This window comes from Salvelinus alpinus, chromosome 5 (genome assembly GCF_045679555.1).
Source record: "Salvelinus alpinus chromosome 5, SLU_Salpinus.1, whole genome shotgun sequence".
Lineage (NCBI taxonomy): Eukaryota > Metazoa > Chordata > Actinopteri > Salmoniformes > Salmonidae > Salvelinus > Salvelinus alpinus.
The window spans coordinates 3050238-3063436 of NC_092090.1; the positions used below are offsets into that span (position 1 = coordinate 3050238).

The 13199-nt window shown below is 51.4% G+C and overlaps 1 protein-coding gene across 1 annotated transcript in view; it reads right to left on the reverse strand.

The window, feature by feature from the left end:
• Positions 1 to 13199, reverse strand: part of LOC139575421 (telomeric repeat-binding factor 2-like) — a 37008-nt gene that overhangs the window by 18078 nt on the left and 5731 nt on the right. The window contains exons 2-5 of the mRNA XM_071400370.1: positions 4475 to 4570; positions 4124 to 4254; positions 2205 to 2291; positions 58 to 198 (exon numbers count right to left, since the gene is read on the reverse strand). Of these exons, the coding sequence (XP_071256471.1) occupies positions 58 to 198; positions 2205 to 2291; positions 4124 to 4254; positions 4475 to 4570 (455 nt within the window). The remainder of the gene's footprint in view (positions 1 to 57; positions 199 to 2204; positions 2292 to 4123; positions 4255 to 4474; positions 4571 to 13199) is intronic.

The window sequence follows — 13199 nt, forward strand, 5'->3', positions numbered from 1 at the left end:
GTAGGGGAACATACGTACCCTGGACAGGAAGGGTTGAGAGTAGGGGAACATACGTACCCTGGACAGGAAAGGATGAGCGTAGGGGAACAGGCTCTCACAGAACAGCAGCATCTCCTGTTTAAACTGCTGGTAGGTGACCTGCTGCAGGACTGAATGCTCACTGCTCCTCTTGTTGACCAGCCCCAGGAAGATCGCTTTCTGGAGGACACATCACCCCCCCGCATCAGCCCCTGGAGACATGAACCCCCCCCCCCCCCCCCCCCGCATCAGCCCCTGGAGACATTAAACCCCCCCTCCAGCCCCCGAATCAGCCCCTGGAGACATTAAACCCCCCCCCCCCCCCCCCCCCGCATCAGCCCCTGGAGACATTAAACCGCCCCCCCACCCCCCCGCATCAGCCCCTGGAGACATTAACCCCCCCCCCCCCCCCCGCATCAGCCCCTGGAGACATTAAACCCCCCCCCCCGCATCAGCCCCTGGAGACATTAAACCCCCCCCCCCCCGCATCAGCCCCTGGAGACATTAAACCCCCCCCTCCAGCCCCCGAATCAGCCCCTGGAGACATTAAACCCCCCCCCCCCCCGCATCAGCCCCTTGAGACATTAAACCCCCCCCCCCCCCCGCATCAGCCCCTGGAGACATTAAACCCCCCTCCAGCCCCCGAATCAGCCCCTGGAGACATTAAACCCCCCCCTCCAGCCCCCGAATCAGCCCCTGGAGACATTAAACCCCCCCCCCCCCCCGCATCAGCCCCTGGAGACATTAAACCCCCCCCCCCCCCCCGCATCAGCCCCTGGAGACATTAACCCCCCCCCCCCCCGCATCAGCCCCTGGAGACATGAACCCCCCCCCCCGCATCAGCCCCTGGAGACATTAACCCCCCCTGCATCAGCCCCTGGAGACATTAACCCCCCCCCCGGCATCAGCCCCTGGAGACATTAAACCCCCCCCCCCCCCCCCGCATCAGCCCCTGGAGACATTAAACCCCCCCCCCCCCCCCCCCGCATCAGCCCCTGGAGACATTAAACCCCCCCCCCCCCCCCGACAAATGTCTCTGTCCTGTTCCTCAGGTTAAAAGACAGACGGGTCTAAATGTCTCTGTCCTGTTCCTCAGGTTAAAAGACAGATGGGTCTAAATGTCTCTGTCCTGTTCCTCAGGTTAAAAGACAGATGGGTCTAAATGTCTCTGTCCTGTTCCTCAGGTTAAAAGACAGATGGGTCTAAATGTCTCTGTCCTGTTCCTCAGGTTAAAAGACAGATGGATCTAAATGTCTCTGTCCTGTTCCTCAGGTTAAAAGACAGATGGATCTAAATGTCTCTGTCCTGTTCCTCAGGTTAAAAGACAGACGGGTCTAAATGTCTCTGTCCTGTCCCTCAGGTTAAAAGACAGACGTGTCTAAATGTCTCTGTCCTGTTCCTCAGGTTAAAAGACAGACAGTCTAAATGTCTCTGTCCTGTTCCTCAGGTTAAAAGACAGACGGGTCTAAATGTCTCTGTCCTGTTCCTCAGGTTAAAAGACAGACGGGTCTAAATGTCTCTGTCCTGTTCCTCAGGTTAAAAGACAGACGGGTCTAAATGTCTCTGTCCTGTTCCTCAGGTTAAAAGACAGATGGGTCTAAATGTCTCTGTCCTGTTCCTCAGGTTAAAAGACAGACGGGTCTAAATGTCTCTGTCCTGTTCCTCAGGTTAAAAGACAGACGGGTCTAAATGTCTCTGTCCTGTTCCTCAGGTTAAAAGACAGATGGATCTAAATGTCTCTGTCCTGTTCCTCAGGTTAAAAGACAGGTGGGTCTAAATGTCTCTGTCCTGTTCCTCAGGTTAAAAGACAGGTGGGTCTAAATGTCTCTGTCCTGTTCCTCAGGTTAAAAGACAGATGGGTCTAAATGTCTCTGTCCTGTTCCTCAGGTTAAAAGACAGGTGGGTCTAAATGTCTCTGTCCTGTTCCTCAGGTTAAAAGACAGATGGGTCTAAATGTCTCTGTCCTGTTCCTCAGGTTAAAAGACAGGTGGGTCTAAATGTCTCTGTCCTGTTCCTCAGGTTAAAAGACAGACGGGTCTAAATGTCTCTGTCCTGTTCCTCAGGTTAAAAGACAGACGGGTCTAAATGTCTCTGTCCTGTTCCTCAGGTTAATAGACAGTCTAAATGTCTCTTAATACTGTTCGTATTGTTGTCATCGTCTCTTTAGGAGTTATGAGTTAGCTCACCTTTCCAACCATGCTTTTTGGGAAGTACTTCATCAACACCTCCTTGGCTTTGTCAAAGGCCTGGTTCTTAAGGCACACGATCACCAACTACAGAGAAAAACACAACCACGTTCACCGTTATAATGACGGCAGAATGCACAACATGGCAACATACAATTACACCAGAATGAGAAGACATGAACAGACAATTACACCAGAATGAGAAGACATGAAGGGACAATTACACCAGAATGAGAAGACACGAACCGGACAATTACACCAGAATGAGGAGACACGAACCGGAAAATTACACCAGAATGAGGAGACACGAACCGGAAAATTACACCAGAATGAGGAGACACGAACCGGACAATTACACCAGAATGAGAAGACATGAAGGGACAATTACACCAGAATGAGGAGACACGAACCGGGCAATTACACCAGAATGAGGAGACACGAACCGGGCAATTACACCAGAATGAGGAGACACGAACCGGAAAATTACACCAGAATGAGGAGACACGAACCGGGCAATTACACCAGAATGAGAAGACATGAAGGGACAATTACACCAGAATGAGAAGACGAAGACATGAAGGGACAATTACACCAGAATGAGAAGACGAAGACATGAAGGGACAATTACACCAGAATGAGAAGGGGAAGACATGAAGGGACAATTACACCAGAATGAGAAGGCTAAGACATGAAGGGACAATTACACCAGAATGAGAAGGCTAAGACATGAAGGGACAATTACACCAGAATGAGAAGACATGAAGGGACAATTACACCAGAATGAGAAGACATGAAGGGACAATTACACCAGAATGAGAAGGGGAAGACATGAAGGGACAATTACACCAGAATGAGAAGGGGAAGACATGAAGGGACAATTACACCAGAATGAGAAGGGGAAGACATGAAGGGACAATTACACCAGAATGAGAAGGGGAAGAAATGAAGGGACAATTACACCAGAATGAGAAGGGGAAGACATGAAGGGACAATTACACCAGAATGAGAAGGGGAAGACATGAAGGGACAATTACACCAGAATGAGAAGACATGAAGGGACAATTACACCAGAATGAGAAGGGGAAGACATGAAGGGACAATTACACCAGAATGAGAAGACATGAACGGGCAATTACACCAGAATGAGAAGACATGAAGGGACAATTACACCAGAATGAGAAGACATGAAGGGACAATTACACCAGAATGAGAAGACATGAAGGGACAATTACACCAGAATGAGAAGACATGAAGGGACAATTACACCAGAATGAGAAGGGGAAGACATGAAGGGACAATTACACCAGAATGAGAAGACATGAACGGGCAATTACACCAGAATGAGAAGACATGAAGGGACAATTACACCAGAATGAGAAGACATGAACGGGCAATTACACCAGAATGAGAAGACATGAACGGGCAATTACACCAGAATGAGAAGACATGAACGGGCAATTACACCAGAATGAGAAGGGGAAGACATGAACGGGCAATTACACCAGAATGAGAAGACATGAACGGGCAATTACACCAGAATGAGAAGACATGAACGGGCAATTACACCAGAATGAGAAGGGGAAGACATGAACGGGCAATTACACCAGAATGAGAAGACATGAACGGGCAATTACACCAGAATGAGAAGACATGAACGGGCAATTACACCAGAATGAGAAGGGGAAGACATGAACGGGCAATTACACCAGAATGAGAAGACATGAAGGGACAATTACACCAAAATGAGAAGGGGAAGACATGAACGGGCAAATAGTTGTGCAATTCACTACAATGCACAATAGTGTTGACCACAGTACACGGTGTCATCTTATAATGCTGGACATGAAAATCAGAACCGTGTTTAGGGTTTAAACAGGGGGGACCGTTGAATGATGATACACCGTGTGGACAGATCTCACCATCTCTCTGATAGACTTCTGTACTCTGTCCACGTCTTTCTGGGGAACTGGCAACTCCTCGCGGATGCTGTCCAATACGCTCAGAGCAGATTCCAGCGGCGTGAGGTCCTCCTGAGAGTCAAACGAGAAGTCTGCGGACGGCAAGAGAACAACGGTGTCAGTGATCTCAGACTTGATTTAAAAAAAGACACAGCTAGCTAGCGATAAGGAACGACAGATTGTGGCACTTGGGGTCATTTCAGATGTCTCTGATTTTCAACAGGGAAGGGATGTTAGCTCATACTGTTACATAGATAGTGTTGTTATGTAGCGAGCTAGGAAGTCACTTCATGTTTAACTCAAAAGTCTCACCGAGTTTGTCACCGTCATTTATCCTGGCGAGGAACTGTATTGCTCGAATCTTCTTGGGTGTGGCGTCGTTGGCTTCCAACGGCCGAACCAGATGACCTGAAAGAGGACGTTGTTGGACAATGTGTTAGCTAGCGTCTATTAAAACGGGGATAACTGCTTTAGCGCCTATTGCCGATATTATATTATTGACGTGTTACCACACGGTCACACCTCCATGTTCGATTGCTTGTTTATAGAAGACACAGACAGCCACCTGTGCTGATGATTGTCAAAGACTTCAGCCACCCGAGTCACTGACTTCTCTCTGCTACTGCAGGACCATCAGACTGCTGAACAGCTTCTACCCCCAAGCCATCAGACTGCTGAACAGCTTCTACCCCCAAGCCATTAGACTACTGAACAGCTTCTACCCCCAAGCCATCAGACTGCTGAACAGCTTCTACCCCCAAGCCATTAGACTACTGAACAGCTTCTACCCCCAAGCCATTAGACTGCTGAACAGCTTCTACCCCCAAGCCATTAGACTCCTGAACAGCTTCTACCCCCAAGCCATCAGACTGCTGAACAGCTTCTACCCCCAAGCCATCAGACTGCTGAACAGCTTCTACCCCCAAGCCATTAGACTGCTGAACAGCTTCTACCCCCAAACCATCAGACTGCTGAACAGCTTCTACCCCCAAGCCATCAGACTGCTGAACAGCTTCTACCCCAAGCCATTAGACTGCTGAACAGCTTCTACCCCCAAGCCATTAGACTCCTGAACAGCTTCTACCCCCAAGCCATCAGACTGCTGAACAGCTTCTACCCCCAAGCCATCAGACTCCTGAACAGCTTCTACCCCCAAGCCATTAGACTGCTGAACAGCTTCTACCCCCAAACCATCAGACTGCTGAACAGCTTCTACCCCCAAACCATCAGACTGCTGAACAGCTTCTACCCCCAAGCCATCTGACTGCTGAACAGCTTCTACCCCCAAGCCATCAGACTGCTGAACAGCTTCTACCCCCAAGCCATCAGACTGCTGAACAGCTTCTACCCCCAAGCCATCAGACTGCTGAACAGCTTCTACCCCCAAGCCATCAGACTGCTGAACAGCTTCTACCCCCAAGCCATCAGACTGCTGAACAGCTTCTACCCCCAAACCATCAGACTGCTGAACAGCTTCTACCCCCAAGCCATCAGACTGCTGAACAGCTTCTACCCCCAAGCCATCAGACTGCTGAACAGCTTCTACCCCCAAGTCATCAGACTCCTGAACAGCTTCTACCCCCAAGCCATTAGACTACTGAACAGCTTCTACCCCCAAGCCATCAGACTGCTGAACAGCTTCTACCCCCAAGCCATTAGACTACTGAACAGCTTCTACCCCCAAGCCATTAGACTGCTGAACAGCTTCTACCCCCAAGCCATTAGACTCCTGAACAGCTTCTACCCCCAAGCCATCAGACTCCTGAACAGCTTCTACCCCCAAGCCATTAGACTACTGAACAGCTTCTACCCCCAAGCCATTAGACTGCTGAACAGCTTCTACCCCCAAGCCATTCGACTCCTGAACAGCTTCTACCCCCAAGCCATCAGACTACTGAACAGCTTCTACCCCCAAGCCATTAGACTCCTGAACAGCTTCTACCCCCAAGCCATCAGACTGCTGAACAGCTTCTACCCCCAAGCCATCAGACTGCTGAACAGCTTCTACCTCCAAGCCATCAGACTGCTGAACAGCTTCTACCCCCAAGCCATCAGACTGCTGAACAGCTTCTACCCCCAAGCCATTAGACTGCTGAACAGCTTCTACCCCCAAGCCATCAGACTGCTGAACAGCTTCTACCCCCAAGCCATTAGACTGCTGAACAGCTTCTACCTCCAAGCCATCAGACTGCTGAACAGCTTCTACCCCAAGCCATCAGACTGCTGAACAGCTTCTACCCCCAAGCCATCAGACTGCTGAACAGCTTCTACCACCAAGCCATCAGACTGCTGAACAGCTTCTACCCCCAAGCCACCAGACTGCTGAACAGCTTCTACCCCCAAGCCATCAGACTGCTGAACAGCTTCTACCCCCAAGCCATCAGACTGCTGAACAGCTTCTACCCCCAAGCCATCAGACTGCTGAACAGCTTCTACCCCCAAGCCATCAGACTGCTGAACAGCTTCTACCCCCAAGCCATCAGACTGCTGAACAGCTTCTACCCCCAAGCCATCAGACTGCTGAACAGCTTCTACCCCCAAACCATCAGACCGCTGAACAGCTTCTACCCCCAAACCATCAGACTGCTGAACAGCTTCTACTCCCAAACCATCAGACTGCTGAACAGCTTCTACCCCCAAACCATCAGACTGCTGAACAGCTTCTACCCCAAGCCATTAGACTGCTGAACAGCTTCTACCCCCAAGCCATCAGACTGCTGAACAGCTTCTACCCCCAAACCATCAGACTGCTGAACAGCTTCTACCCCCAAACCATAAGACTGCTGAATAGCTTCTACCCCCAAGCCATCAGACTGCTGAACAGCTTCTACCCCCAAGCCATAAGACTGCTGAACAGCTTCTACCCCCAAGCCATCAGACTGCTGAACAGCTTCTACCCCCAAGCCATCAGACTGCTGAACAGCTTCTACCTCCAAGCCACCAGACTGCTGAACAGCTTCTACCCCCAAGCCATCAGACTGCTGAACAGCTTCTACCCCCAAGCCATCAGACTCCTGAACAGCTTCTACCCCCAAGCCATTAGACTGCTGAACAGCTTCTACCCCCAAGCCATAAGACTGCTGAACAGCTTCTACCCCCAAGCCATCAGACTGCTGAACAGCTTCTACCCCCAAGCCATCAGACTGCTGAACAGCTTCTACCCCCAAGCCATGAGACTGCTGAACAGCTTCTACCCCCAAACCATAAGACTGCTGAACAGCTTCTACCCCCAAGCCATCAGACTCCTGAACAGCTTCTACCCCCAAGCCATTAGACTGCTGAACAGCTTCTACCCCCAAACCATCAGACTGCTGAACAGCTTCTACCCCCAAACCATCAGACTGCTGAACAGCTTCTACCCCCAAGCCATCAGACTGCTGAACAGCTTCTACCCCCAAGCCATCAGACTGCTGAACAGCTTCTACCCCCAAGCCATCAGACTGCTGAACAGCTTCTACCCCCAAACCATCAGACTGCTGAACAGCTTCTACCCCCAAGCCATCAGACTGCTGAACAGCTTCTACCCCCAAACCATCAGACTGCTGAACAGCTTCTACCCCCAAACCATCAGACTGCTGAACAGCTTCTACCCCCAAGCCATCAGACTGCTGAACAGCTTCTACCCCCAAGCCATCAGACTGCTGAACAGCCTCTACCCCCAAACCATCAGACTGCTGAACAGCTTCTACCCCCAAACCATCAGACTGCTGAACAGCTTCTACCCCCAAGCCATCAGACTGCTGAACAGCTTCTACCTCCAAGCCATCAGACTGCTGAACAGCTTCTACCCCCAAGCCAACAGACTGCTGAACAGCTTCTACCCCCAAACCATCAGACTGCTGAACAGCTTCTACCCCCAAACCATAAGACTGCTGAACAGCTTCTACCCCCAAGCCATCAGACTGCTGAACAGCTTCTACCCCCAAGCCATAAGACTGCTGAACAGCTTCTACCCCCAAGCCATCAGACTGCTGAACAGCTTCTACCCCCAAACCATCAGACTGCTGAACAGCTTCTACCCCCAAGCCATCAGACTGCTGAACAGCTTCTACCCCCAAGCCATTAGACTGCTGAACAGCTTCTACCCCCAAGCCATTAGACTACTGAACAGCTTCTACCCCCAAGCCATTAGACTGCTGAACAGCTTCTACCCCCAAGCCATCAGACTGCTGAACATCTTCTACCCCCAAGCCATCAGACTGCTGAACAGCTTCTACCCCCAAACCATCAGACTGTTGAACAGCTTCTACCCCCAAGCCATCAGACTGCTGAACAGCTTCTACCCCCAAGCCATCAGACTGCTGAACAGCTTCTACCCCCAAACCATCAGACTGCTGAACAGCTTCTACCCCCAAGCCATCAGACTGCTGAACAGCTTCTACCCCCAAACCATCAGACTGCTGAACAGCTTCTACCCCCAAGCCATCAGACTGCTGAACAGCTTCTACCCCCAAGCCATTAGACTGCTGAACATCTTCTACCCCCAAGCCATTAGACTACTGAACAGCTTCTACCCCCAAGCCATCAGACTGCTGAACAGCTTCTACCCCCAAGCCATCAGACTGCTGAACAGCTTCTACCCCCAAACCATCAGACTGCTGAACAGCTTCTACCCCCAAACCATAAGACTGCTGAACAGCTTCTACCCCCAAGCCATCAGACTGCTGAACAGCTTCTACCCCCAAGCCATAAGACTGCTGAACAGCTTCTACCCCCAAGCCATCAGACTGCTGAACAGCTTCTACCCCAAAGCCATCAGACTGCTGAACAGCTTCTACCTCCAAGCCATCAGACTGCTGAACAGCTTCTACCCCCAAGCCATCAGACTGCTGAACAGCTTCTACCCCCAAGCCATCAGACTCCTGAACAGCTTCTACCCCCAAGCCATTAGACTGCTGAACAGCTTCTACCCCCAAACCATCAGACTGCTGAACAGCTTCTACCCCCAAACCATCAGACTGCTGAACAGCTTCTACCCCCAAGCCATCAGACTGCTGAACAGCTTCTACCCCCAAGCCATCAGACTGCTGAACAGCTTCTACCCCCAAGCCATCAGACTGCTGAACAGCTTCTACCCCCAAGCCATCAGACTGCTGAACAGCTTCTACCCCCAAGCCATCAGACTGCTGAACAGCTTCTACCCCCAAACCATCAGACTGCTGAACAGCTTCTACCCCCAAGTCATTAGACTGCTGAACAGCTTCTACCCCCAAGCCATCAGACTGCTGAACAGCTTCTACCCCCAAGCCATCAGACTGCTGAACAGCTTCTACCCCCAAACCATCAGACTGCTGAACAGCTTCTACCCCCAAACCATCAGACTGCTGAACAGCTTCTACCCCCAAGCCATCAGACTGCTGAACAGCTTCTACCTCCAAGCCATCAGACTGCTGAACAGCTTCTACCCCCAAGCCATCAGACTGCTGAACAGCTTCTACCCCCAAACCATCAGACTGCTGAACAGCTTCTACCCCCAAACCATAAGACTGCTGAACAGCTTCTAACCCCAAGCCTTCAGACTGCTGAACAGCTTCTACCCCCAAGCCATAAGACTGCTGAACAGCTTCTACCCCCAAGCCATCAGACTGCTGAACAGCTTCTACCCCCAAGCCATCAGACTGCTGAACAGCTTCTACCTCCAAGCCATCAGACTGCTGAACAGCTTCTACCCCCAAGCCATCAGACTGCTGAACAGCTTCTACCCCCAAACCATCAGACTGTTGAACAGCTTCTACCCCCAAGCCATCAGACTGCTGAACAGCTTCTACCCCCAAGCCATCAGACTGCTGAACAGCTTCTACCCCCAAACCATCAGACTGCTGAACAGCTTCTACCCCCAAGCCATCAGACTGCTGAACAGCTTCTACCCCCAAACCATCAGACTGCTGAACAGCTTCTACCCCCAAGCCATCAGACTGCTGAACAGCTTCTACCCCCAAGCCATCAGACTGCTGAACAGCTTCTACCCCCAAACCATAAGACTGCTGAACAGCTTCTACCCCCAAGCCATCAGACTGCTGAACAGCTTCTACCCCCAAGCCATCAGACTGCTGAACAGCTTCTACCCCCAAGCCATCAGACTGCTGAACAGCTTCTACCCCCAAACCATCAGACTGCTGAACAGCTTCTACCCCCAAACCATCAGACTGCTGAACAGCTTCTACCCCCAAACCATCAGACTGCTGAACAGCTTCTACCTCCAAGCCATCAGACTGCTGAACAGCTTCTACCCCCAAGCCATCAGACTGCTGAACAGCTTCTACCCCCAAACCATCAGACTGCTGAACAGCTTCTACCCCCAAACCATAAGACTGCTGAATAGCTTCTACCCCCAAGCCATCAGACTGCTGAACAGCTTCTACCCCCAAGCCATAAGACTGCTGAACAGCTTCTACCCCCAAGCCATCAGACTGCTGAACAGCTTCTACCCCCAAGCCATCAGACTGCTGAACAGCTTCTACCTCCAAGCCACCAGACTGCTGAACAGCTTCTACCCCCAAGCCATCAGACTGCTGAACAGCTTCTACCCCCAAGCCATCAGACTCCTGAACAGCTTCTACCCCCAAGCCATTAGACTGCTGAACAGCTTCTACCCCCAAACCATCAGACTGCTGAACAGCTTCTACCCCCAAACCATCAGACTGCTGAACAGCTTCTACCCCAAAGCCATCAGACTGCTGAACAGCTTCTACCCCCAAGCCATCAGACTGCTGAACAGCTTCTACCCCCAAGCCATCAGACTGCTGAACAGCTTCTACCCCCAATCCATCAGACTGCTGAACAGCTTCTACCCCCAAGCCATCAGACTGCTGAACAGCTTCTACCCCCAAGTCATTAGACTGCTGAACAGCTTCTACCCCCAAGCCATCAGACTGCTGAACAGCTTCTACCCCCAAGCCATCAGACTGCTGAACAGCCTCTACCCCCAAACCATCAGACTGCTGAACAGCTTCTACCCCCAAACCATCAGACTGCTGAACAGCTTCTACCCCCAAGCCATCAGACTGCTGAACAGCTTCTACCTCCAAGCCATCAGACTGCTGAACAGCTTCTACCCCCAAGCCATCAGACTGCTGAACAGCTTCTACCCCCAAACCATCAGACTGCTGAACAGCTTCTACCCCCAAACCATAAGACTGCTGAACAGCTTCTACCCCCAAGCCATCAGACTGCTGAACAGCTTCTACCCCCAAGCCATAAGACTGCTGAACAGCTTCTACCCCCAAGCCATCAGACTGCTGAACAGCTTCTACCCCCAAGCCATCAGACTGCTGAACAGCTTCTACCCCCAAACCATCAGACTGCTGAACAGCTTCTACCCCCAAACCATAAGACTGCTGAATAGCTTCTACCCCCAAGCCATCAGACTGCTGAACAGCTTCTACCCCCAAGCCATAAGACTGCTGAACAGCTTCTACCCCCAAGCCATCAGACTGCTGAACAGCTTCTACCCCCAAGCCATCAGACTGCTGAACAGCTTCTACCTCCAAGCCACCAGACTGCTGAACAGCTTCTACCCCCAAGCCATCAGACTGCTGAACAGCTTCTACCCCCAAGCCATCAGACTCCTGAACAGCTTCTACCCCCAAGCCATTAGACTGCTGAACAGCTTCTACCCCCAAACCATCAGACTGCTGAACAGCTTCTACCCCCAAACCATCAGACTGCTGAACAGCTTCTACCCCAAAGCCATCAGACTGCTGAACAGCTTCTACCCCCAAGCCATCAGACTGCTGAACAGCTTCTACCCCCAAGCCATCAGACTGCTGAACAGCTTCTACCCCCAATCCATCAGACTGCTGAACAGCTTCTACCCCCAAGCCATCAGACTGCTGAACAGCTTCTACCCCCAAACCATCAGACTGCTGAACAGCTTCTACCCCCAAGTCATTAGACTGCTGAACAGCTTCTACCCCCAAGCCATCAGACTGCTGAACAGCTTCTACCCCCAAGCCATCAGACTGCTGAACAGCCTCTACCCCCAAACCATCAGACTGCTGAACAGCTTCTACCCCCAAACCATCAGACTGCTGAACAGCTTCTACCCCCAAGCCATCAGACTGCTGAACAGCTTCTACCTCCAAGCCATCAGACTGCTGAACAGCTTCTACCCCCAAGCCATCAGACTGCTGAACAGCTTCTACCCCCAAACCATCAGACTGCTGAACAGCTTCTACCCCCAAACCATAAGACTGCTGAACAGCTTCTACCCCCAAGCCATCAGACTGCTGAACAGCTTCTACCCCCAAGCCATAAGACTGCTGAACAGCTTCTACCCCCAAGCCATCAGACTGCTGAACAGCTTCTACCCCCAAGCCATCAGACTGCTGAACAGCTTCTACCTCCAAGCCATCAGACTGCTGAACAGCTTCTACCCCCAAGCCAGCAGACTGCTGAACAGCTTCTACCCCCAAACCATCAGACTGTTGAACAGCTTCTACCCCCAAGCCATCAGACTGCTGAACAGCTTCTACCCCCAAGCCATCAGACTGCTGAACAGCTTTTCCCCCAAACCATCAGACTGCTGAACAGCTTCTACCCCCAAGCCATCAGACTGCTGAACAGCTTCTACCCCCAAACCATCAGACTGCTGAACAGCTTCTACCCCCAAGCCATCAGACTGCTGAACAGCTTCTACCCCCAAGCCATTAGACTGCTGAACATCTTCTACCCCCAAGCCATTAGACTACTGAACAGCTTCTACCCCCAAGCCATCAGACTGCTGAACAGCTTCTACCCCCAAGCCATCAGACTGCTGAACATCTTCTACCCCCAAGCCATCAGACTGCTGAACAGCTTCTACCCCCAAACCATCAGACTGTTGAACAGCTTCTACCCCCAAGCCATCAGACTGCTGAACAGCTTCTACCCCCAAGCCATCAGACCGCTGAACAGCTTCTACCCCCAAACCATCAGACTGCTGAACAGCTTCTACTCCCAAACCATCAGACTGCTGAACAGCTTCTACCCCCAAACCATCAGACTGCTGAACAGCTTCTACCCCAAGCCATTAGACTGCTGAACAGCTTCTACCCCC